At 60.1% G+C, this 25,477-nt stretch overlaps 1 protein-coding gene across 4 annotated transcripts in view; it reads right to left on the bottom strand.

Annotated features, from left to right (window-relative positions):
- MROH1 (maestro heat like repeat family member 1) overlaps positions 1-25,234 on the bottom strand; it is a 61,391-nt gene extending 36,157 nt beyond the window's left edge. For 2 of the 4 annotated variants that reach the window (XM_074824977.1, XM_074825158.1), the window contains exons 1-16: positions 25,164-25,234; positions 24,050-24,434; positions 22,173-22,318; positions 21,059-21,190; positions 20,406-20,568; positions 18,203-18,301; positions 10,891-11,042; positions 10,265-10,405; positions 8,046-8,138; positions 6,897-6,975; positions 5,297-5,410; positions 4,356-4,429; positions 3,602-3,721; positions 2,035-2,145; positions 969-1,113; positions 811-851 (exon numbers count right to left, since the gene is read on the bottom strand). In XM_074824977.1, the coding sequence (XP_074681078.1) occupies positions 811-851; positions 969-1,113; positions 2,035-2,145; positions 3,602-3,721; positions 4,356-4,429; positions 5,297-5,410; positions 6,897-6,975; positions 8,046-8,138; positions 10,265-10,405; positions 10,891-11,042; positions 18,203-18,301; positions 20,406-20,568; positions 21,059-21,190; positions 22,173-22,318; positions 24,050-24,071 (1,632 nt within the window). In that variant the 5' untranslated portion in view covers positions 24,072-24,434; positions 25,164-25,234. The remainder of the gene's footprint in view (positions 1-810; positions 852-968; positions 1,114-2,034; positions 2,146-3,601; positions 3,722-4,355; positions 4,430-5,296; positions 5,411-6,896; positions 6,976-8,045; positions 8,139-10,264; positions 10,406-10,890; positions 11,043-18,202; positions 18,302-20,405; positions 20,569-21,058; positions 21,191-22,172; positions 22,319-24,049; positions 24,435-25,163) is intronic. The other 2 variants (XM_074825072.1, XM_074825257.1) reach the window with 1 other exon arrangement.
- Positions 25,235-25,477: the final 243 nt, after the last annotated feature.

Raw genomic sequence — 25,477 nt, 5'->3', positions numbered from 1 at the left:
TGAGGCCATTCCCTCTTGGCCTGCCGCTGGTTCCTTGGCTCAAGAGACTCAGCCCCCCTCTCTGCACCCTCCTTTCAGGCAGTTGCAGAGGGCCAGGAGGTCTCCCCTCAGCCTCCTCTTCTCCACACTAAACCCCCCCAGTTCCCTCAGCCGCTCCCCATCACACCTGTGCTCCAGACCCTGCACCAGCTCCGTTGCCCTTCTCTGGACACGCTCGAGTCATTCAAGGGCCTTTTTGGAGTGAGGGGCCCAAAACTGAACCCACTCATCGAGGGGCGGCCTCCCAAGGGGTAAGATCTCTCCCCTGTCCCTGCCGGCCACACTATCACCAATTCACATGTTCTGAAAACACGAGGCGAAGCCCAGGGATGCAATAATGGGAAGCGATCGATCGTTACACCGCAACAAAACTACAGTGTCCCCCTCCCACTCCAGCTGTTGATAGAGAAATGTTGTCGGGAGAGAACATCCCCTCGCACCCTGGATTCAGCTCTGGGTGAAGGGGAGCAAACCCCCAAGGGCTGAGGAGTCTCCCAAAGCCCTGTGAGAAGGGTGGGAGCTCAGGCAGAGCCAAGGGGGACTCTGAGCTGTCACAGCCTCCACGGAGATGCCCCAGTGTGCCAGGGAAGGGGGTGCAGGGTGCTTTGGGATACGGACACCTCTGCCTGGAGCAGTGGGGTGGAACAGGGGGCATCTCCCCCGCCTGCTTCGGGGGCAGGCTGCTCTCAGTCCGTCTGGGAGAGAGTTGTGAAGGCGTTTTCCTGGGATTATAAGCAGAGAGAGGAAGAGCTCTGCCTCCAGGCCACTCACCAGCAGTCTTGTCGTTAGAGCGTAGGGCGAAGGAAGGTTTGCTACAAACAGAAGAGGAAAAAAAACCAGCCTGAGACAGCATCTCCCACCAAGCCGGCCAGCGACTGGCAGATGAGCCCCGAGCGCCGGCACCGACTGTCGGGGAGGCCAGTACTGACCATTCAGGTCGTAACGGATAAGGGAGGCGTTTTCTCCCTCCTCTTGCTTCTTCGTGGCCAAATACATGAGGCTCTTGCAGAGCGGGGTCAGGGCATTGGTGAACTGTATCGGGGTCACAAACTCCAGGAGGTACGGCCACAGGACCTGCCGGGAGAGGGGGAGCGCGGCACTCGCCCTGCCTGCTGGCACGGGGCGGCTGCCAAGAGCCCGGCTGCAGGGTGGAGACGCTGCGGCAGAGCACGGGCCCGAGCAGGAGAGGAGGGGAAACACCAGGTCAAAGCCTGTTGCCAGCGGGGAAAATCCCCGAGGCCCCTCAGCCAGCGCTGTCCTTCAGGAAGGGAGAGGTCTCGGTGCTCCACTCCAGCAGCACCAAAGCTCCAGCCCAGGGTGTTCCCCTTCATCGACTCACGGGGGGGAAAGGGACCTTAAAGCCCATCCAGTGCCACCCCCCGCCCCGGGCAGGGCCACCTTCCACTAGCCCAGGTTGCCCAAAGCCCCCTCCAACCTGGCCTTGAACCCTTCCAGGGAGGGGGCAGCCACAGCTTCTCTGGGCAACCTGTGCCAGGGCCTCGCCCCCCTCACAGGGAACAATTTCTGCCTTAGATCTGACCTAAATCTGCCCTCTGTCAGTTTAGACCCGTTCCCCCTCGTCCTATCCCTCCCCCCTGATGACGAGTTCCACCCCCTTTCCTGTAGCCCCTTTCAGTCCTGGGAGGCCGCTCTAAGGTCTCCCCAGAGCCTTCTCTTCTCCAGCTGAACCCCCCCAACTCTCTCAGCCTGTCCTCACAGGGGGGTGCTCCAGCCCCCCGAGTATCCTCTGGCCCTGCTCCTTGTCACTTCCAGCACCGCTGCCTTGCTCCAGCCTCAGAGCAGCTGGCGGGAGGGTACGCAGGGCTCCTTGGGAGGAGCTTCCCAACCCCAACCCTGCGCCACTCCCAGAGGGACGGGGATGGGAGTGGGGACAATCCCCATCCTGCCCGTCGCAGGGGTGGTGCGGGCCGTGCCGAGGGCAGCGCGGCAGCTCCGGGGCCAGTCCCTGGGGTGGAAATGCCGGCGCAGACTCACGTTGTTCATCCTGTCCACAGTGGTGCTGAGGAGAAAGAGCGTATTGATGCTGATGCTCTGGACGCTGTCGCTAGCGAGGTCATCGGCGTCTGGCAGCTGCTTTTTGGGCTGCTGGAGGAGAGGGAAAGCGCAGGTCAGCACGGAGGTGGTGGCTGGCACCCTCAGTGAACGCATCTCCATGTAGACACGCTGGGTAGAACCCAAAAGCCTCCCGGTTCACCCCCAGCACGTGCTCCAGCTCTCCCCACGGTGCTCAGAGGGGCGGCAGGAACCCCAGACCATCGCTCCTGCTCCTCTGGGAGGGAAAACGGGATGAGCCCGAGGGTGGTTTTAGTTTTAGTCGTGCCCACGTCTCAGCTGGACACGCCTGATCCAGCCTTGCAACGCGGGGGGCATGGAGGGACAGGAGGTGACACCCCCGTGTCCTGGCTGGTGTCCTTTGGGGACAGGGACAGCTGTCCCAGCAGCATCTCTCCCGCCCCCGAGGTTTGTCCCGGCTCCGGAGGGAGGAACCACAACCTGTGTTTGGGGGAAAGATGGGGAGGAAGCTGCAGCGTTGCTGTGTGAGGGTTGGGGCGGGGGGGCGGTGGCAAGGGCGGGCATCCCGAGGGGCTGAGGTGGGGACCCTGCACGGGGACAGGAGCGTGGGGCGGTTGGGATGCTTTGCTCCCGGAGCAAGGGCTGCCCACGGGAGGGTTCGGGGGGGTGGGGGGCGAGGCTGCAGGCAAAGCACAGCAAAGCACCAGCCTCCTGCCAGCTGCTCCGCTCGGAGGAGAGCGGCGGCTGCACGGGAGAGCTCCGCAGGCCCTGACCCTAATAACCCTAATAACCCTTAACGCTACTAACCCTATTCCGTAACAACCCTAAGCACCCTAATAACCCTAACCTCTAACCCTTACAACCCTAGCCCCTAACAATCTTAGGATAACCCTAACCTTTAACTCTAACCACCCTAATAACCCTGACCTCTAGCCCCTAAACCCCAACCCCAAACAACCTTAATAACCCTAACCCCTAAACCCTAACCCCAAACTCTAACCACACTAATAACCCCAACCCCTAAACTCATACCCTAACCTCAATGCTAATAACCCCATCCCCTAAACCCAACCCAAATAACCCTAACTTCTAACCCCCAACCCTAAACCCCAACCCTCACCTTTAAGCCCAACCCTAAACACTAACTCCAACCCCTAAACCCAGCCCCAACCCCTGACCCCAACCCCTGACCACCCCAATAACCCTAACCTCTAACCCCTAACCCCCAATCCTCACCTTTAACCCCTAACCCTAAACCCTAACTCAACCCCTAATGCAACCCCTAAACCCAACCCCAACCCCTGACCCTAATAACCCTAACCTTAACCCCCAAGCCTAACTCCCAAGCCTAAACCCTAACTCCAACCCCTAACACAACCCCTAAACCCAACCCTAACCCCAACCCCCGCCACCCGCAGCCCTGCCTCCCCCACAGCTCTGCCGCAGAGGTGCCCAGCTCCAGACAGACACTTCCCCGCCCCACCAGGCTCCTTCCTTCCAGAGTTTAAGCCGGCGGGGCGGCGCTTACCGGCTCCGAGGGCAGAGCGCACTGCCGCACCAGGAACTCCAGCATGGCCTCGCCGCCGGGCTGCTCCAGGTAGCCGTGGTGAGCCATGGCGCTGATCACCTGCACCACCGCCCGCTTCACCTGCGCGGGCAGAGCACCGGCACTGTCGGTGGGGAGAGGCTGCGGGCAGGGGGGGTCTGCCTGCTGCAGGGGCCCTCCTCACAGCTGCCCTTCGTCACCTCCTCCTCCTCCTCAGCGGGGAAGGTTATGACGGGTCCCACATGGCCCTTAAGCTGGGTTTGGGCTCGGCCAGCAGCAGCCCGGCACCGCCCGGGACAGTGGCTCATTGCTCATGGCTCACGGCTGCGGGATTTTCCGGAGCGGCGCGGCCAGGAGCCCATGGCCACGCCACCGGCTGCCGCACGTGGTTACATCCAGCAAAGCAACGTTTGTGGTTTGCAAACAGGACGAATCCTGCAACCGCGCAAGGCGAGTTGCCGGCCGGCAGCCCGGTGCTCCTGGACCCTGGGCTGTTCGCAGGCAGCGCTGCAGGCAGGACCACGCTGCCGGCGACGCTCAGATGGAAGAGTCCCCCTGCGCTCCCCAACATCGGGGGGTATGTCCTGGGCACGCTGGCACAACAGCCAAAAGCCCAGCCAGGAGAGAGACGGGGCAGGGAGCTGGGCTGGCAGGGGTACAGGGCACGGCTGTGCAGGGCCCCCAAAAGAAACCCTCCCCCCACAGCGCCCTGCGGAAGAGCAGAAGCTCAGCTTACCTTATTGTTGCTGTCTTGTAGAGGAAGTTTCATAGAGGAAAGAATAAAGGGCTTTTTAATCTCCATTTGAGAGGCTGAAAAAAAAAGGAGAGAGACTCTGAAGCTCGATGACGCTCTTGAACTGGCAAGGACAGAGCTGCTGACCCTGAACATCCCCCTTTCCCGATGGGGAGGGCTCTGTCCCTCACCCCCTTCCCAGCTGGCTGGGATGCAGACTGGCTTCCTTCTCCCCTGACCCTGCAGCCAAGGGTGGGCTTGTCTCCTCAACCCCCTCATCTCACAGAATCACCTGGGTTGGAAAAGCCCTTGAAGCTCCTCCAGTCCAACCATGAACCTCACCCTGACCGTTCCCAACTCCACCAGATCCCTCAGCGCTGGCTCAACCCGACTCTTCAACCCCTCCAGGGATGGGGACTCCCCCCCTGCCCTGGGCAGCCCATTCCAACGCCCAACAACCCCTTCTGCAAAGAAATCCTTCCTAAGAGCCAGTCTGACCCTGCCCTGGCGCAGCTTGAGGCCATTCCCTCTTGGCCTGCCGCTGGTTCCTTGGCTCAAGAGACTCATCCCCCCTCTCTGCACCCTCCTTTCAGGCAGTTGCAGAGGGCCAGGAGGTCTCCCCTCAGCCTCCTCTTCTCCACACTAAACCCCCCCAGTTCCCTCAGCCGCTCCCCATCACACCTGTGCTCCAGACCCTGCACCAGCTCCGTTGCCCTTCTCTGGACACGCTCGAGTCGAATATTCAAGGGCCTTTTTGGAGTGAGGGGCCCAAAACTGAACCCACTCATTGAGGTGCGGCCTCACCAGTGCCGAGCACAGGGGTCAGATCCCTTCCCTGTCCCTGCTGGCCACACTAGTGCTGATACAAGCCAGGGTGCCATTGGCCTTCGAGTCCCCCCACCAGGGACGATGACCAGGGGTTTGGCAGCCACCCTGGTACTCACGGGCGCTGTTGATGATCTGCCTCATGATGAGGAGTGTCCCCACACGAGTCCTCTCGTTGCTGCTCTCCAGCTTGGGGAGGAGGAAGGCCAGCACGCGGTCGGGGAAGGAGCAGGCTGCGGGAGCCAAAGTGACCCTCAGGGACACGCGTCGCCCTGGGGAGGGCCCCCAGCCCAAAGACTGGGGGTGCGTTCACCAGACCCCCCCCACGGAGACATCCCGCCCCACATTCCCCTCCTCTCCTGAGCAGGCAGCTCCCCAGGAAGCAGCCTGCTGCCCCCTCACCCCACAAGCCATATTCCTGCCACCGTGTGAGCCCACGAGCCACATTCCTGATGCCCTGTCACCCCACGAGCCACGTTCCTGACACCGTGTCACTCCACAAGCCACATCCCTGTCACCATATCAGCCCACGAGCCACATTCCTGCCACTGTGATACCCCACAAGCCACGTTCCTGTCACTGTGTCACCCCACAAGCCATGTTCCTGCCACCATTTCACCCCATGAGCCACGTTCCTGACACCGTGTCACCCCACGAGCCACGTTCCTGTCACTGTGTCACCCCACGAGCCACGTTCCCGCTACCGCATCACCCCACAAGCCACGTTCCTGCTGCCCTGTCACCCCATGACCCATGTTCCTGTGGCCCCATCACCCCACAAGCCACGTTCCTGCCACTGTGTCACCCCACAAGCCAGGCTCACCGGCCCGTCCTGCTCTTCCCACCCAGACCTGAGCTTTTCTCCAGCACTTCCAGCACATTTCCTGCGCTCTCAAGGGAGCTGAAGGAGTTTAAATTATACCTCCCAACAAGCGCTGCCCCGGGCTGTCAAAACATTTTGACTGTTAAAAATAAAACCAGTCTGTGGATGCTGAAATTGGAGCAACGCTCGCGGGCATTCAAGAGGCGCGTTTGGGGAGGGGTGGGCGGCTCCGAGGCAGCGCAGCCTGAGGATCGCTGGGGCCGAGGGCGGCTCGGCTGCAGCTTTGCCTTCAGGAACACTCACAGAAAGGGACAGATCTCCCCGCCGTGACTCAGCAGCAGCTCGTCACACCGCTGCTCTTTTTCGGGCAACTGCACATGCGTCCGTGCCACAGCCGCTACCCGGAGTAACACCGGCATTAGCAGCAAGGAGTAGGGACGAGCAGGGCACCCCCAACGCCCAACTACGCTGCTGGCCATGCCGCAGAGCTCCCAGAGAGCTCTCGGGGCTGCTGCAGCTCAAAAGGCTCTGAAGAAACCCCCGAAACCGAGTCAGGTGCCTTTGGGAAGGTCTCCAGGAGGGGATGGTCAGGCCTGAGGCGGCCATGAGCTCCAGGAGAGCGGAGCTGCCCCCACACTCCTCCTCGATGCTCGCCCTGGACACCAGCCTTCAGGGACACGCAAAGCTACCGCAAGCCTGGAGCCATAGGCTAGAGCCAGGGCAGCCACTGCCACCCTCCCCTCCCTCCCATTTCCCCAGAGTGGCTACGAGATGCCCACGATCTCCCCCAAACCCAGCTGAGACCAGGGGGAACAAACCCCAGCCAGGGCGCAGCACACCCCCAACTCCCCACGGGGTTCCAGCAGCAGGGACAGCCCCACCACGTCATCCCTTACCCAGGACGGTGAAGCATCGAAGAACCTCGGTGTGATTTTTAACAGTCAAGGGGACAGATGGATCTGCAGGAGCACAAATCTGTTGGAGAAACACCCGTGGTCAGGGACGTTCCCCGGAACGGGCGCTGGCAGGCGGCAGGGCCAGCCCTGGAGAGGCAGAGCCGTGCGTGGTGCGGAAATACGGGGCGGGCAAAGCCCTGGGGCTGGGGGTGACAGCAGTCCACGAGCCCATGAGCTCTGCCTGTGCCCCCAGCATCGCGGCGAGACCACCGCAGAACGAGGCGCCAGCTCAGGAGCTGCGTGTTCCTCAGTTAAATGTCTCCCACCATGCACCGGGACTGCCGGCTGCCTCCTCTGGAACCTCTTCACCACAAGTCAACCCTCCCAGGTGCTCTTAAAATAATTCTGTCCCTTAATTCAATTTACATTGCAGCAAGGACAAGGTGCATCTGCTTCCTCGGGTCTGCCAAAAAGACACTCAGGGCTGCAAGTGAGCCGGAGCGGCGGCGCGAGGGCAGCCACGGCCCCCGGCCCTGAGCGGCTTCGGCCTGTCAAGAAGCTCTTCCTACAAATGGCACCGTTATCCCTTCCGTTGTTGCACATCGCTTTGGTAAAGGGTGTATTTTAAAGGACAGCCTCTCTGCCGGACCCTTCCAAGACTCATAGTTAAGTATTAAAAAAAAAAAAAGCGTTCAGATTTGTTTTAAGCCCCAGCAGCATGATTTGAAGAGTTCTGTAGTACAACAGATCTTGCAGCCCTGCAGCTGAGGAGGCGGCTGGGCTCGGCAGCCTGAGAGGGGCTCCTGCACGGTCACTGCCCTCATTTATTCTCAAAAAGCAAACTTTTTAAAAGGTCCGTTGATTTTGGTTTCAATCTGCTGCAGAACTGTGCAGGCAGAGCTGCTCTCACTCCAGACAACTTGGCTGTGCCTGTGACTCCTCCGAGAGACCTGGTAGCAGGGCCCAGGAGCTGGTACAACACCCGTGAGCAGGGGAGAGGCCGGGAGCCTCGGAAGGGCACAACCCGGGGCCAGAAAAGCTGATCCAGAGGAAGCCTCGAGCCCCACAGAGCGAGCTTACAGCCAGGCTCCAGCGTTACCCCCCCCCCCCCAGCCCCCTCCCGGGGCAGTGGCTCTGCCCAGCCCTTACCTGGGGGTGGAGGGTGCCCAGGAGAGGGTCCAGCTGCACGTCAAGGCTGCGGCTCCCAATGTTGACAGAGGCTTCCAGGATCTGGCAGAGGCTCTGTGTAGCAAGAGACCAGGTTAGTCCGACGTCAGCATAGAAGAATTTTAAATATAACCTCTGGTTATTATTATTGCAAATAAGATTTTAAGGCCCAGTGAAACGTGCTCAGGGCATCGCTATCCTGTGACATTCCCAAGGCAACCAGAACGCTGCTCAACAGGCCTGAAAAGTGTTCTGAGCCTGCTGCTTGGATAGTCCCAGCCCAAGGCTGGTTTAAAACCCCGTCAAGCTGATCCTACAGAGGCAGTTTTAACAAAGGATGGTTAATTGACCAAACACTGGGGTTTTGCCACATTAAGAGAATTCAGTATCTGGAAAGCGCTCGCTCTAGCTAAGCCTTTCATAGAACATCTTCAGTGTTTGCTCAGAATTGGGCGAGATGAAAACTACTGGAAGAAAGATGCAGAAGATGATGACCCGAAAAATGACCCTGAAACTGAAGCGAGGATTGGGACCAGAAGAGAATTTGGCTGCGACAGGGGTTGTAGTGAATTTTAATAAGTGATGAGAATCAAAGGTTGAGTGAAAACTTACAAAGACTTTGGACTTAGGTAACAGATTTAGAAATAGTGTATGAACTGTGCGAGGCCTTCGGGCAGTGGCCACTCACTGCGGTGTTGGCCCAACTCTGAGTGTTAATAAAGCAAACCCAGAGATACCCCCAGTCTGGTCATTCTGTTTCTTCCTTGAACAGTGGCCTCGCGGCGTCTCAGATGGGCCCTTGCGTAAGGATGTGGCCCCCCGAAGAGGAAGCCCCTGGCTCTGATTTAGGGCTGGGTGCTTTTCTCCTTGAGCCCTGCAGCTGCGTTCGGTTCCCTCCATCCTCCCGTCCCGTACGTAACGGTCCTGACTACCACCGGGAGAACACCTGGGCTCCAGAGGAGCACAGAGGAGGATGGAGGATCGTGAGGAGCGATCGTGAACCCACAGCAGTGGCAGCAAAATCCATTTTCCACAGAGGACACAGCTCTGGTGCTCCCACAAGCCGCCTCTTCCCCTGATGCTGTGGCAGGAGGCCACGAAGAAGCAGGCTGGGCGCTGTGAGCCACGGCTGGTGCATGGTGAGAACACGGAGATGGCAGTGAAGATGGGCTGCAGTCACTCCGTCCTCCTGGATCAGCGGGCACGACTGCCCGAGACTGGGCTTGGCAGCGAGAGGGATCACGATGCCGGGAGAGGAACCGCCCGTGGAAAAGGCAGCTGCAGCCCAGGCGTGAGCTGCACGACGCCAGCGGTAAGGGAAGGACTAAAGGACCCCCCCCATCATGCTCTGGGACGGGCAGAGCCGCTGCTTGGTGTCCTGCCCGTGCTCACGTATGGCTGTCGGTGTGGCCAAGCGCAGCCCGACGGGGGCAGTGAGCAGAGGCACGGTACCACCCCACACCCAGCAAGGGCCGGGCACATGTCACAGAACCACTGAATCCCAGAATCATGGAGGTTGGAAAAGCCCTTGAAGCTCCTCCAGTCCAACCATGAACCTCACTCTGACCGTTCCCAACTCCACCAGATCCCTCAGCGCTGGCTCAACCCGACTCTTCAACCCCTCCAGGGATGGGGACTCCCCCCCTGCCCTGGGCAGCCCATTCCAACGCCCAACAACCCCTTCTGCAAAGAAATCCTTCCTAAGAGCCAGTCTGACCCTGCCCTGGCGCAGCTTGAGGCCATTCCCTCTTGGCCTGCCGCTGGTTCCTTGGCTCAAGAGACTCAGCCCCCCTCTCTGCACCCTCCTTTCACGCAGTTGCAGAGGGCCAGGAGGTCTCCCCTCAGCCTCCTCTTCACACTAAACCCCCCCAGTTCCCTCAGCCGCTCCCCATCACACCTGTGCTCCAGACCCTGCACCAGCTCCGTTGCCCTTCTCTGGACACGCTCGAGTCATTCAAGGGCCTTTTTGGAGTGAGGGGCCCAAAACTGAACCCACTCATCGAGGGGCAGCCTCACCAGTGCCGAGCACAGGGGTCAGATCCCCTCCCTGTCCCTGCTGGCCACGCTAGTGCTGATACAAGCCAGGATGCCATTGGCCTCATTGGCCACCTGGACACACTGCTGGCTCGTTATCAATCAACCCCCTCCAGGTCCCTCTCTGACCGGCTCGGCCAGCAACTCCAGCGCTCTGCACTGCTCACCTTGGAGATGTAGAAGGCCTCTGTGTGCTTCTTGTAGAGGGCGAGGATGCCCGGAATCAGCTTTGGGAGCTGCTCCTCCAGCTTTTCACTGGGCATCAGGTAACTCATAGGCCCCAGGGCCTCCACCACGGCCAGTCTCAGCTGCAGGGAGAGATGGCATGTGAAGAGTGTGGCCCGGAGCCGGGACGGACAGGCCTGCCGCAGACTCGCCCCACTGCAACTCGCAGCTTCCGAGCAGGGGCAGGGGCAGGGGCAGGGGCAGGATTTCCCCCAGCTTTGCTGGTTTAAGCACACAGGGTGCTCAGCGGGGAAAGGGGACGCCTAAATATGTCCCCCATAGCTGCAGAGGACAAAATCTGGCCGGCCACCCCCCAGCCGTAGCCTGTCCCCGCAAAGGGCTGCAGAATCACCCCGTGTTCCGCTTCCCAGCGATCCATTCTGCACCGTTACGTACGGGATGGGAGGACGGAGGGAACCGAGTAGTGCTGCAGGGCACAAGGAGAAAAGCACCCAGCCCTAAATCAGAGCCAGGGGCTTCCTCTTCTGGGAGCCACGTTGTTAAGGCTCAGCTGAGACGCTGCAAGGCCGACATCAGACTAACAGCCCCCGCACCCCCCTGTCCTCACCTTGGCCTCCCGGTGCTGCAGCCAGCTGTTGAAGAGCACTTCGTAGGCGCTGAAGATCTCATTGGAGAAGGTGTCCTTCCTGACTGTGGGGTCTGGGGCCTTGTCCAAGTTCGCCAAGTATTCCTGGATGCTCTCGCTGAAGTGCTGCAGAGCTAGGAGACAGATCGTGGATTCGAGTTTTCCACACGTACAAGGCAGTGTTTGTTTTAGCCCCTCCAGAAAGCAGATGGCTGACGTGCTGTTCCACTGGGCAGCAGCTCAAGGGAGAGCAGATGCACCAGGACTCTCCCTGGCAGGCTGAGAGACTTCCTGAGAGGTGCCCCGGTTCTGAGGGATCCTGGCGCGCGGCCACACCAGAGACGCGGTGCTGTGTGATCCTGGGCCAGGGCTGATAGAACCAGCTCCAGAGCCAGCTCCACTGACCCCCAGGAGCCTGGATTTCACAGAATCCCAGAATCATGGAGGTTGGAAAAGCCCTTGAAGCTCCTCCAGTCCAACCATGAACCTCACACTGACCGTTCCCAACTCCACCAGATCCCTCAGCGCTGGCTCAACCCGACTCTTCAACCCCTCCAGGGATGGGGACTCCCCCCCTGCCCTGGGCAGCCCATTCCAACGCCCAACACCCCCTTCTGCAAAGAAATCCTTCCTAAGAGCCAGTCTGACCCTGCCCTGGCGCAGCTTGAGGCCATTCCCTCTTGGCCTGACGCTGGGTCCTTGGCTCAAGAGACTCATCCCCCCTCTCTGCACCCTCCTTTCACGCAGTTGCAGAGGGCCAGGAGGTCTCCCCTCAGCCTCCTCTTCTCCACACTAAACCCCCCCAGTTCCCTCAGCTGCTCCCCATCACACCTGTGCTCCAGACCCTGCACCAGCTCCGTTGCCCTTCTCTGGACACGCTCGAGTCATTCAAGGGCCTTTTTGGAGTGAGGGGCCCAAAACTGAACACAGGAATCGAGGGGCGGCCTCACCAGTGCCCAGCACAGGGGTCAGATCCCTTCCCTGTCCCTGCTGGACACGCTAGTGCTGATACAAGCCAAGATGCCATTGGCCTCATTGGCCACACTGCTGGCTCATTATCAATCACTCCCTAGGTCCCTCTCTGACTGGCAGCTCTCCAGCTTTCCAGATTTGCCACCTGGGCTATTTCTATGCCTGTGTTAGCAGCCGGGGTGGCCAAGAATTGCAGGCTCATTGCCCCAGGCAAGCCAGCGCACCACACCCCAACGAGTTTGTCTGGTCCCTGGGCCAGCAAGCGCTGCGTGTGAGCACACGTTCTCGTGAGCCAGGCGGGTGAGGAGAGCACGTTTGTGTAAAGGCTCGAGCACAAGGCTCAGCCAGAGGCCGGTGACTGCAGGGGATACCCACCTTCCACCTGCCTCCCAAGAAAGCCTTTGCCACGGCTTTTTACAGGCTTCCCCAAGGATTTGCAGAGTTCCTGGGGCAGCCGAGGGATCACCTAACACCAGGAGCAGCAGCTCTCGGCTGCAAACACCGCCCGAGTTTTTCTTCAGGAGCTCCTCCGCAGGACGCTGCTTGGCATGAACCTCTCCGGGCTGAGCCCTGCGCCGCTGCCGAGCGTGGCCACGGCAGGGAGGCTGTGGGTGCTCCGCACAGCTTTGCCCAAGCACCAGCTCCTTCCAGTCCCGTTCCCAGGACCCCGCAGGCACCGGGGTGCACATGAATGGGCACTGCCTTCCCTCCGCGGGGCACACACACGCTCCCTTCCTTAATCCATGAATGCGCAGCGAGGCTCTTGTAGCCTCCTCGCCCTTCACTAGCCATTTCTTAATGAAGGAGGCAGCCTGGGGCTTGCAGAGCCGGTGCTGTGCCGCTGACCCAGCCAGGCCCAGAGCCCTAGCTGCCAGCATCACCGCTGAGCAGCAGAATGGGACCCGGGCAGGGGGGTGAGGCTGAGGGAAGGGGCGAGGAGAAGGATCATGGCCCGCTCAAGGGTGGAGGCAGCTCCAGAGCAAACCTGGTCCAAGACCCAGCTCAAGCAGCCTGCCCAGGACAAGCTCATGGGCCCCTCTCCTGCTGGAGAAGGATGATTCCTGCAATCCCGGAGCAGGACCCTGGGGAAGGGGCCGCTGTGCCCATACGATACCCCCCGCCCTTCTCTGGGGCAAGAAAATTGCTGAGGAGGAGCCCGCTCAGCTCCTCCGGGGAGGGAAACCTTGCAAGCCACATCCTGCGCTAAAGGGGCAAATTCAACCCCCTCCCGAGGCCCTGGAACCCTCGGTGGGAGGTTTCCCGCAGTAAGAGAGCACTGAAGGAAACAAGCGGCCGGCCCCACGCCGCAGCGAGAGGCTCTGGAGGAGCACGGTGTGTTTCTGGCACAACCGCCGCCCGGTGCCGCCGGAGCAGTGCCCGCACTCTCCGGTGGGCGCTCCGGAGCCCGGTTGTGCCTGAGCCCTCGTGCCTGAGGGACGGAGACGCCGCCACGGCCCCGAGGATGTGAGATGAGCGAGGGCACACCAGCCCGCCGGGTCCCTGAGCACGAGCTCAATGCACCCATGTTATCACATCCAGAGGAGGAAGCAGGTTCCTGTGGGAGGAAGAGGAGGAGAGGGGGGGATCCCGAGGAAGGAGCCTGCGCAGCGGACGCAGCAGGGCTTGCACAGCTCCCTCCTCGCCTACAGCTGACGTTTATTTTCAGCCCGGCAGGATCAGAGATGCTGAGTCACTCCATGACCTCGTCGCGGAGCCAGATCACTTCAATCACACGCCTCCTCACCCTGGCCGCACACAAGAAAGCACTGCGAGCGCTGCCCTGCCTGCTGGAGGAGATCATTGTCACCCTCAGGGCTGAGCCCTGCTCTTCTGCTGCCCTTAATGGGGGGGGGGGTCAGGAACCTCCCAAGCTGCTCCCCACGGCTCAGATGGGGTAGGAAGGGCTCGGAGGGCACCAGCAGCAGGGGCCAACATGGAGCTCACGCTGCTGGGAACGCACCCGCAGGTCTGGCCGCTCCCAATTCCCACCGATGCCCCTCTTGGGGGGGGGGTGGGAAGGGGCCCAGCTCTCCCCCATCACACCCAGCCCCTTTCTGGAGCAGGGAGAGAAATCCCCCCCCAGCCAGTCCCCAGGCTGCAGCCACAGCACCCTCGTTTAGGCTGAGCCCTCCTAAATTTTCTGTGAGAAGTTTGTCTTGACAAAAGGGAACATTGCTGACCAAAACCATCAAGTCCTCTCCCAGCTTAAAGCCAGGTGGGTGCAACGGCAACAGGCAACGTTATGCCTGGCTTTAGTTTTTATTGGTTTGTTTTTTTAAAAAGCCTGTAGCCAGGAGCCCAGGGGCAAGAGCTACTCCAGCCAACAAGGTTTTAGGACACAGCTGGGAAGCTCATCCCCTCCCTGCAGCGGGGCCGCCGAGGTTGGCACCCTCCCAAGTCAGAAAGCGGGACCTGGCCGACTCTGCCGGAGCCGTAAAACCAGGATCACGTCCCTGTCTCCACCTCGCCATCCCCGCCTTCAGCCCAGATCAAGCTCTACATAACTACCCTGTAGCCCGGGACCTCCTTGTCCCTGTCGCTCGCGCTGAGACATCCTGGAACAGCAAAACTGCCCCGAAAAGATCTGCCTGCGTCGTGCATTGTGCTGACTCCAGTTACCTCATCTGCCTTTCAGTTATTGCAAGTTTTGGCTAAAAATTACACAAAAACCATATGGAGCCGGAAATCCAGCGTGCTGGCAGGCGACGTCTTCCCTTCCGCAGGCATCTGCTGGAGACGGGACATCCCCTCCTGGCAGCCCCGTACCCACCTCACAGCCTCCTCCAGCTTTCAGGGGGTGCAGGGAGACACGTCCTCCCGTCCCCCAGACCTCAGCCCGTTTTTTTGCGTGCTCCGAGGTCAGTGGTGGCCAGGAGCGGTGGCGAGGGGCTGACAGGGGGCAGGAAGGGCTTTTGGGGTCAGGGCAGATCCACACGGGGCTGCTTAAAAATGCTCATCCTCCCTCCGCCACTCCCCCGCGCCGGCAGCGCTTTGGAGGCTTCACGGGCTTTAGAGTGAGAGTTAAAAGGTTGCAAGTGCCCTGCAAGAGCAAGAAACTGCCCGTGCCTCAGCGGCAGCAGCGAGGGGGGCGTTCTGGGAGGAACACGTGTGGAGACGGGACGTCACGTTTCACAGGACCAAGCTGGAGGAGAGGGGAGCAGGAAGCCAAAAGAAGCGATTGCTGGAAGCAAGGAAGGAGAAAGAGCTGCTGATGGTGGAGGGCTGCTCCAGAAAGAGCCACCGGAACCTCAGAACAGAGTTTAACCAGGCTGGTCCTCCCCCACCATGCCCGAGCAAAAGGATCTCGTCTCTGCAGGGCCAGGCAGTGCTGACAGAATTCCAGAATCACCTCGGTTGGAAAAGCCCTTGAAGCTCCTCCAGTCCAACCATGAACCTCACCCTGACCGTTCCCAACTCCACCAGATCCCTCAGCGCTGGCTCAACCCGACTCTTCAACCCCTCCAGGGATGGGGACTCCCCCCCTGCCCTGGGCAGCCCATTCCAACGCCCAACAACCCCTTCTGCAAAGAAATCCTTCCTAAGAGCCAGTCTGACCCTGCCCTGGCGCAGCTTGAGGCCATTCCCTCTTGGCCTGCCGCTGGTTCCTTGGCTCAAGAGACTCATCCCCCCTCTCTGCACCCTCCTTTCAGGCAGTTGCAGAGGGCCAGGAGGTCTCCCCTCAGCCTCCTCTTCTCCACACTAAACCCCCCCAGTTCCCTCAGCCGCTCCCCATCACACCTGTGCTCCAGACCCTGCACCAGCTCCGTTGCCCTTCTCTGGACACGCTCGAGTCATTCAAGGGCCTTTTTGGAGTGAGGGGCCCAAAACTGAACCCAGGAATCGAGGGGCGGCCTCACCAGTGCCGAGCACAGGGGTCAGATCCCTTCCCTGTCCCTGCTGGCCACGCTAGTGCTGATACCAGCCAGGATGCCATTGGCCTTCTTGGCCACCTGGGCACACTGCTGGCTCATTATCAATCCCCCTCCAGGTCCCTCTCTGACTGGCAGCTCTCCAGCCACTCCTCCCCAAGCCTGTAGCGCTGCTGGGGGTTGTTGTGGCCCAAGGGCAGCACCCGGCATTTGGCCTTAGTGAAACTCCCCCAGTTGGCCTCAGCCCATCGCTCCAGCCTGGCCAGATCTCTCTGCAGAGCCTCCCTACCCTCGAGCAGACCAACACTCCCACCCAACTGGGTCTCATCTGACGAGCCGTCCCAGCCAGGAACGGCAGCGGATCTCCCATCCCAAAAGACGCAGCCAGTTGGCCGAAAGGTGTGCCAACACCAACCACCCCCGGCACTAAACCAGCTCAGGGGTTTGGTCGTGCTGGCCTGAAGGAGTATGCTTCTACCCCCAGAGATCGCCTGGCCTCAGCTTTTGGAGAACACACCTGTGGAGAAACAGCCCAAGTGCCGCACACTCTCGCTTTGAGCTCAACAGAGCAGAACAAGAGCTCCTGAGGTCGCAGCAGCCCTTCAAATGCGACAGTGGAGACTGACTGGGCTGCAGCGGATCCCAGCATCGAGCTCAGACACAAACCTCCTCGTTTCCAGGAGAAACAGATGCTGCTGCCCGCAGTCCTGTCCCCATCCCCAGGGCCTCTTGGCCCGCCCATCCCTTGACGAGTGGAGCCACGTTCCCAGGCCTCGGGTGAAAGTATCAGCAGGAGATAAGAGTGACCGCGCCAGCGCCACGCTCCAGCAGCTCCCACCACGTCTGTCGCAGACCTTGAACCTCCGCTCCCCCAGACCACCTCTTCTTTTGCCCCATTACAGAAACAAAACCACAAATGCTGAGGATCCTCTGGTGGTATTAAGAAAGCTGCCGTCACGCGGTTTGGGGCATTGTCTTGTGGTCCGGGACGCAGACGCTATGGCCCCGCGCTCGGGAGAGTGTCACTGCAGACACAAAGCGACTGGGGCCAGGAACCGGCGCGTCCAGGCGAAGGTGGATCAGCCCCGGCTAGAGACCGAGTGTAAGGAACTGAAGGAAGAAACGCCTCAAATTTCCATCAACACAGAAAACCTCCAGGACAAGCTGCGGCCTTTGGATTAGTCTAAGAAATGGCCCCCAGGGGAGTGGGGGTGCATGGAAGGATTCACCCCCCACCCCCTTGCAGTTGCATGACAAATTCCTTAGATAAACCTCAGAGGGGGAGACATGGACTAAACCAGGTTGTTTCCCCTCAAGTCCAAGGACCGCTAAGCCCGTGGCTCTATTCTGCAAGCCAGACACCAGCTTGCCTTTCCTAATGATTTGCTAATGACTAATCAGCCTTGGCCACCCAAGTGGTCACAAGAACTGAGAAGAGGGGATCATTTCTGGGACAACTAAGAAGATCTCTGGGAACAGAAGAAAAACCAAAGCTGGGCAATGACCACCGGCTCAACTGGAACCCCTGCTCCACCTTTTCCCTTGTCTCTCATGGAAATGAATTGGTGGAATCCCTGCCCCTCCTCGTCTAGTATGCTAATCAGCTGGTAAGATGAACTTAAAAAGGCAACAGAAACTTTGCTGGGTGTGCACCCACCACCCAGGATTACCGGACCCGAGACAACGCTGGATCCAGGGGTGCTGATCCAGATTTCTCTGACTCTCTTTCTCTCCTTTCTCTTTTCTTTCCTTTCTTTTCTTTCTTACAGATTTATAAGAGACCCCATTGCTTATTATCCTTTTCCGAGTTTAAATTGTTCTCTACCACAAGTAAAACATTTTAATCAGTCGTTAACGGTTAATTTTAACCATTCGGCAAGCCCACAGCTGGAGGAGGGAGTCACGGGAAGGGAGCCCCGTGACATCCTGCCAGCCCACCAAAAGTGTCACATCCTGAAACCAGCTCATGAGAACGACAGAAGCAGCTTGGGCGAGAGCTGGCCCCGCACCGACACCGCATCCCGGCTTCCTCCCAGCTCCCGTCAGGGCTAAACACTTGTGCTGTTGCAAGGAGCCAAGTTCATGGTCTTACTAAAGGGACAGGCTGGTTTCTAAGTCCTCGGTGGTGTGTCCCTCCCTCCTTCCCCATCCCAGTGGGCCCGTCACCTCGACCTGAGTTGGGATGGCTCTGGAGCATCCCTGTCCTCTGCGCCAGAGGAGAAAGCCAAGGGCACCAGTACTCGCTGGGCTACAGAACAGGAGCGACAGGGATCAGACAGGAGGTGGAAAAGGACTTTTGGTGGATCCCAGTGACGCTGGAGCCAGCCAGGTCCCTGCTCCCAGGCACTCAGGAAAGGTCCATCCAAGCCACCTCTCTGATCCCCATCCACAGTCCCTGCTTTTCCAGGAAAAAGTCTCCCACAACACATCCAAAAGATCCAGAAAAACCTTACCGTAGCAGAAGACAGACTTCATGTGGTCCTGCTTGGCCATTCCCAGCATGGGCAGCATCGTCCCGAGGATGGAGTTGAGAAAAGGCACCATTCCGAACACTGGGGAGGAAGCGGGAGAGGCTCACTTGCAGCAACTCACGAGCGCAGGACGCAGAACCAGGGAGAGCACACGGACACCCCAAAAAACCCGCCTCGCCACAGCCAGGAGCCCCGTTTTGCCACACAAGAGGAGCCAAGAGCCCCAGGTGGGAGCCGGCCGCCCCAGCACACACCAGAGGCAGCCCCAGCGTGGCAGCAGCGAGCCCCTGCGAGCCCCTGAAGCTCACAACTCTTTCTCAGAGTCGGTGAGCTACAGGCTCAGCTGGCATCAGCAGATCTTTCTGCAGCCAGAATTCTCTGCAGAATTCCCAGCCTAGAATTATATTTTTTAAATTTGATCTTTCTGGGGTGGCTGGAGAGAAGAGCGCAGTGGGGAATTCTCTAAGGACGAGGGCTAGGCAGCTCCAGCTCCTGCTGCTTTTCAGAGAATCCCAGAATCCTTCAGGTTGGAAAAGCCCCTCGGGATCATCGAGTCCAACCCTCAGCCCGACTCTACAAAGTTCTCCCCTACCCCACATCCCCCCACAGCTCATCCAAACGGCCCTTAAACACACCCAGGGATGGGGACTCCACCCCTCCCTGGGCAGCCTATTCCACTCTCTGACCACTCTTGCTGGGAAACGTTTTTTCCTCATGCCCAGTCTGAACCTCCCCTGGTGCAGTTTAAAGCCGATCCCTCTTGTTCTGTCACTAATTCCCTGGGAGAAGAGACCAGCACCAACCTCTCTACAACGTCCTTTCAGGGAGCTGTAGAGTGATGAGGTCTCCCCTCCCCTTCTCCTCCTCACACTGAACAGTCCCAGCTCCTTCCATCGCTCCTCACAGGATTTATTCTCCAGGCCCTTCCCCAGCTTCGTTGCCCTCCTCTGCACTCGCCCCAGCACCTCGAGATCTCTCTCGTATTGAGGTGCCCAGAACTGGACACAACACTGCAGGTGTGGCCTCACCAGTCCCACTTGCCACTGGCATCATCAGATCTTTCTGCAGCCAGACTTCTTTGCAGAAGCCCCATCCTAAAATTATAATTTTTAAATTTGATCTTTCTGGGATGGCTGGAGAGAAGATCACAGCATGGAATTCTCTCAGGACGAGGGCTAGGCAGCTCCAGTTCCCACTGCTTTTAAGCGGCAAACATTTTCAAGAGCTCAGCTGGGCGGCAAAGCCAAACCGCGCAGGATTTCCAAGTTCAACGCTGTTTTTACAGGGACTCTGCTCCTCCGGGCAGCGCCAGGTGCCCCCTCTCCTGCCCGGGGCTCCAGCAAGCCCTGCCCAGAGCCACATCCCTCCATCCCTGCAAGGAAGCGCTTCCTCCAGTTACTGCAGAGAGAAGTGATGGAAGAATAGTGGAATAGGCTGCTCAGGGAGGGGGTGGAGTCCCCATCCCTGGGTGTGTTTAAGGGCCGTTTGGATGAGCTGTGGGGGGATGTGGGGTAGGGGACAACTTTGTAGAGTCGGGCTGAGGGTTGGACTCGATGATCCCGAGGGGCTTTTCCAACCTGAAGGATTCTCGGATTCTGTGAAGAAGCCATGACTTTCCCCTTTCCCCAGGGCACCGCGCAGAGCTCCCCGCCCCGTCCAGAGCCACCAGGAGAGTGGGGCAGGGCCCGGGGCAGCACGGTGCCAGGAGCCCTGCTCGGGCTGCTGCAAGATGAGCCAAGACAGCTGAGGCTGCCCATGAACCCCCAGACCAGGGGCTGCCCTCAGCTCCCCGTGCCAGCACTGGGGACGGAGCCCCAGCAGCTCCCAAGAGCTGGGTTTTCCCAAATCTCCTCCCAGTGCCAGCTCCCGCAGCACCAGCCTTTCTCTTCTCGTGCCCCACCTCTCTGGAAAAGAAGGGGAGTAAGTCCCCCGTGCTGACAGCGCTCTCCCGCACCACCCCGTTGTTCACTGGTTTTCCAGCACATTTCATCACTAAGTTATTCCACAGAGCAAACACTCAGCGGCTCAGCCTAAGCCGTGAGATCCCAGGAAGCTCATTGGGAAGCACACAGGCCACCGCGGAGGCATCCCGCCGCTGAGCCGTTTGGGTACGGCGCGAACGACGGCACCCGGAGCCCGCGAGGCCGGCGGGGCTCTTCCCGAGGCACGCGGGTCGCCGACTCACCGTTCGACACCGACAGGTTTGCAAACGTCTGCATGACGAAGTAGTGCGGCAGGATGCCCGGCTGGAATTTGGTGAGCACTTCCTCCATCACCTTGTTGATGAAACGCTGCCCCACCGCAACCAGGACGTTGCTCGCAGCTTGCTGCCAGTCCCGGATCACCTCCTGGTGCCGATGGCGGGGAAACCACCTCAGAACGGACGCGGTGGCAGACACACGGCCTCCCCAGGAGGCTGCTTCTGTTTCATTGAAACACCACGCGGCACGCCCAGCTCCAAACGCCGGGGGAACTGCCCAGGGCAGGCTAAACAGGCTCAAAATTTAGACATGATCTTTTCCCTGTGTGGACCTGCAGCCCCTCACGGCCTCCTTCCTGCTCTAACACCCGCCCAGGTCCTTTCCAGCACCCAAATTTTACTGAGCTGCATATGCAAGCTGTGCTGGAAGAAAACCATCAGCCAAACCACCCCTGAGAGGAAAACAGCCCATCCCCTACATCCTGAGTCTAGAGGACTGCGTGTAATTAGCCCTTTCCTTCCACCAAAGGGGTCCCAGGAACTGTCGGGGCAGCCCCACACCCACAGCATTTACGGCGTCAGGGTGGGAAAGGGCCCGGCCAAGAACAACAGGAGGAGCCGGAGCCTTCGGGTCATACCTTTGACTTGGTCATTTCATTAGATGCCAGGAAGATAACGACCTTCGCGGTGCTTTTCTCCAGGAGGCCAATGTTGTCCTTCACCACGGTTTCCATTGCCTTCAGGATGATCACCCGGTGAGGGTAAGCCAGCTGAAAACGGAGGGAGAAAGCGGTTGGTCAGCCGAGCCGAGCACAGGCACCGCAGCTGTGCCGGGGCAAGCGAAACCTCCACGTCTCAGAGCCCCCCTGGGCTGCGAGATGCCTGGCAAAGGACAGACTAGCCCTTCCACCACACAGCCTGCACGGGAAACCAACCAGTTTTACCCCGTTTCTCACCCACGACAGCGTATTCTCACCATTTCTTCACTGGCGCAACCCCAGCGCCTTGGACCAGACTTTGCAGCCAGCCGGGTCCGCCATGCCCATAGCCCAGATCCCCCCAGGCATCTCCCTCGCTCGCTGACAAGAGCCAACACCCCCAAATCCCAGAATCATCTCGGCTGGGAAAGACCTTGAAGCTCCTCCAGTCCAACCATGAACCTCACCCTGACCGTTCCCAACTCCACCAGATCCCTCAGCGCTGGCTCAACCCGACTCTTCAACCCCTCCAGGGATGGGGACTCCCCCCCTGCCCTGGGCAGCCCATTCCAACGCCCAACAACCCCTTCTGCAAAGAAATCCTTCCTAAGAGCCAGTCTGACCCTGCCCTGGCACAGCTTGAGGCCATTCCCTCTTGGCCTGCCACTGGTTCCTTGGCTCAAGAGATTCATCCCCCCTCTCTGCACCCTCCTTTCAGGCAGTTGCAGAGGGCCAGGAGGTCTCCCCTCAGCCTCCTCTTCTCCACACTAAACCCCCCCAGTTCCCTCAGCCGCTCCCCATCACACCTGTGCTCCAGACCCTGCACCAGCTCCGTTGCCCTTCTCTGGACACGCTCGAGTCATTCAAGGGCCTTTTTGGAGTGAGGGGCCCAAAACTGAACCCAGGAATCGAGGGGCGGCCTCACCAGTGCCGAGCACAGGGGTCAGATCCCTTCCCTGTCCCTGCTGGCCACGCTAGTGCTGATACAAACTCTCAGGAAATATTATTTCTCGTGCTGCTGACGTTCCCAAGACCGAGCGGAGCAGGCCCCTACCTTGTCGTGCTGCCGGAGGTACTCGTCACAGGCGTTGAGAATCTCCTCAGGCTCGGATTCCCCCAGGTAGCACAAAGCGTTGTAGATCTGCTCCTGGACCAGCGGGTCCTTATCTGTGGTGGCATCCATCAATGTCGTAGCAAGCCCTGAGCAAGACAGGCAAGTTGCAAAGCTTTTGCATTCTCTGGATGTCTCCTGGCCTAACGAGAGCAGGAAAAGAAGAGCCTCCGTGCGTTTTCATCCATCGTTCCATCAGCCACCTGCACAGCTCATCCAGCTTCACTGGTCCTTTTGTTTCCCACTCAACGAGCATCACCAAACCTCTTTTTTCTGGGCCCAAGATAACTCACCTTTAACACAAAGGCCGGCCGCACACGGCCCTTCGCCATTCCCCAAGGGCTCATTCATCCTCGTGCCCCAAGCCGGGCTGGGCACCTCACAGGGATTTTTTTTATTGCCGACCCTACAGGCGCTGCTCAGCGCCACGTCAGCCTCTGAGCCAAGGTGATCTTGGCTCTAAGGTTTCTCGCTGGAGCGGGGAGAAGGAGGGATTTATTACACCGGAGATTTTAGAGCAGCACCGGGGGACAGGCTGCACTGGGCAGCTGGGTGCTGGCACCCTCTGAGGAGCCTGCACAGGGCTGGCACGACGTGGCACCTACCACGGGCACATCTTTGAGCCCCGTGGCCCTAGTGATCCTGCCGCTGATTCCCCACCACGAGATGAGGCTCCGTGGGGGCAAGCAGATGCCGTCGGTCAGGAGCTAATACCTCCCCACTATTCCCATCCCGCCAGAGCTGCTCCCTCACACCCATCAGCCAGCGACTCCACTCCAAGAGGCTAATTGTTATTGCGGAGCGGTGTATTTCTCATTAGGGCCTTCGTCGTAATAAGGTTAATTAGTTACAGAACAGGTCACCTGCGCAGCAAAGAGCCCGTATAGCATCGCGGGGCCAGCGACTGCGCGCGGCCTCGTCCGAGGATGCGACTTTATGCCAGGGCGTGAAGACTTGCCAGGACACCCGGCCCCGAGGGGACACCCCGCTGCCTCAAAAGTGTCAGGGGCTGCCACCGGGGGGTCACGAGCAGGGGGGGCACAAGGAGGGGGGGCCCCATTACTCATCCCTTCCCCTCCTGCTGCAGCCAGCACTTCCAGGCCAGTCCTCACATCCGCCTGCCCTCGTGTCCGCCTGTCCTGCTGTACAGTCGCTCACACCCAGCCTGCAGCCAAAACCTGCCCCACTTTGAGGGTTTTCATTTCCCAAGGCAGGGGGTGGCGGAGGCGTTTGCCATGCTGCCACGTTAAAGCCAGTGTGACCCGGCTGCTGGGGAAGGTAATCCCTGCTCTCACCACGATCCACCCCTTCCCCGTGGCTTAATTAAGCCAGAAAATTCTTTGTTGCCTTAAAAAAAAAAAAAAAAAGATAGTCATTTCAAAGCTGGCTGGGATTAATTTAGAAAATGCACAAGGGTTTACACCAGTTTAAACATTTAGAGACTATTTAAGCTTTTACAATTTGCAGCAGAGACAAGGCCCGAGATTAATTTCTAGGGCAGGGAATTACTGAGCAGGGAGAACCGCTCCCTCCTCCCGTCCCCAACCCGTACGTCTGTCTCTCCAGATGCCGCAGAGAGCTACAGCGGCCCGGGTCCGGCGGCTTCACCGGTTGCTCCGCCGCAGAGGCCGAGGCAGAGCTGGGCTCCCCGCGGGGTGAGAGACTTCCCACCGCGGAAGCGGCGCAGAAAAGCCGTGCTGGAGCTGGGCAGAGCGGCCCCAGGCAAAGGGGGGGCTGCGGCCGCGGGGAAGGAGACTCCCCACAGCAGGGCCAGTGCCCCGAAGCCCCCTCGCCCGCTCCCCCCGCGCTCCGGGACTCACGTTTTATCCGTGACTCCATCATGCTCCGTGTTTTCAGCTTCCCCACCAGCAGAAGGCAGTTGGCAGCTTCCTCCGTCGCAAACCCGGGGATCCCTGGGGAACCTATTTTTACACGTTGCCTTGACTTTCACGGAGAAGACAGTGTGCGGTTCCGATCCGGGTCAGAAAGCCAACGCCGGGCGCAGCGATGCCGGGGGGCAGATGCTCTACAGCAGCCGTGGGGAAAGCAGAACCCCAGCTCCTTGTAGGCAGGCGACCACCTGCCCGAGTTGTGCTGGCGAGGGGCGGGCAGGCAGCAGGCACCGCGCTTCCATCGGCCCCAGCACCGTCCCTACAGAGCCGGGGGGACCGCGGCCGGGGCTTCGCTCCCCTCCACCTTCGGGACCTGCAAACGGGAGGATGTTTTACACCGGCAAAACAGACTCAGAGAGCTAAACCATCCCGTGCTCCTCGCGGGGCGGCGAGGAAATCATAACCGCGGCCCCTCGATTCGGCGAGGCGGGTGCCCCGCTCGCGAGCCCCGGCGCGCCGCAGGAGCCGAGGCCGTGCTCCAAATATTTGTCCCTAAAAACGCACAGAAAAGCGAGGGAGCGAAGTTTCCAGCACCTGCAAGGCTGGGAGCCCTGCCGTGGGTGTAAAGCCGGGCTTAACTCCTTTAATCAACCAGCTCCAGGCCAGACAAGAACAAGTTTTCAGTGAAATAAGATTTGAGGGCCGAGGTTGAAGCCTTTCCGCGCTGCCCCAAGCCCAGCACTGCCCACACCCCCTTCTCCTGCCCGGCCAGGCCACGCAGCCGGTCAAACCTGGTTTCCCTCAGGAAAAAAAGCAGCCGGGGAGGGAACCCCAACGCCCGGAGAGGGCGAACGGCAGGGGAGGCTCCGGTAACGGGCTACGGGGTCCCCGTGGGCAGCCCCCAGCGGGGTTATTTCCCTCAGGAAATGGAAGGGGGGCACCAGCGGCTCCCCGGGGCAGGAGAGCGGGCCCCAGAGCCCCCCGGGGAGGGCAGGCAGCTCCCCGCCGGCTGGGGGGGGCCGCGGGCAGCAGCGGGTCCCCACCGCCCCGGGTGCTGCCCAAGCCGGGGTCCCCCCGCCCCGCTCCCCCCGCCCGCACTCACCGCGGCCGCCGCCGGACCGGGACCTGCTCGGCCCCCGGCGCCGCTTCCGGGTGCGGCCGCCCCGCCCCCTGCCCTGCCCCCTCCGGGAGGCCACGCCCACCATGTCCGCGGCCACGCCCCGCAGGTGACGGCCGCGCGCATGCGCACGGGAGGGGGCGGACCCCTCCCCTGGATCCTGGGGTGCCCCAATGTGGGGGGGGGATCCCCTCCCCTGGATCTTGGGGTGCCCCAATGTGGGAGGAGGAGTCCCCTCCCCTGTCCCCCTTGCATCCCCGCTTCCCCCCACCCTGGGCACAGGACACCGAAGGGGTCAG

Source organism: Strix aluco, chromosome 1 (genome assembly GCF_031877795.1).
Source record: "Strix aluco isolate bStrAlu1 chromosome 1, bStrAlu1.hap1, whole genome shotgun sequence".
In the NCBI taxonomy this organism is placed as follows: Eukaryota; Metazoa; Chordata; class Aves; order Strigiformes; family Strigidae; genus Strix; species Strix aluco.
This window is presented reverse-complemented; position numbering and strand designations above follow the sequence as displayed.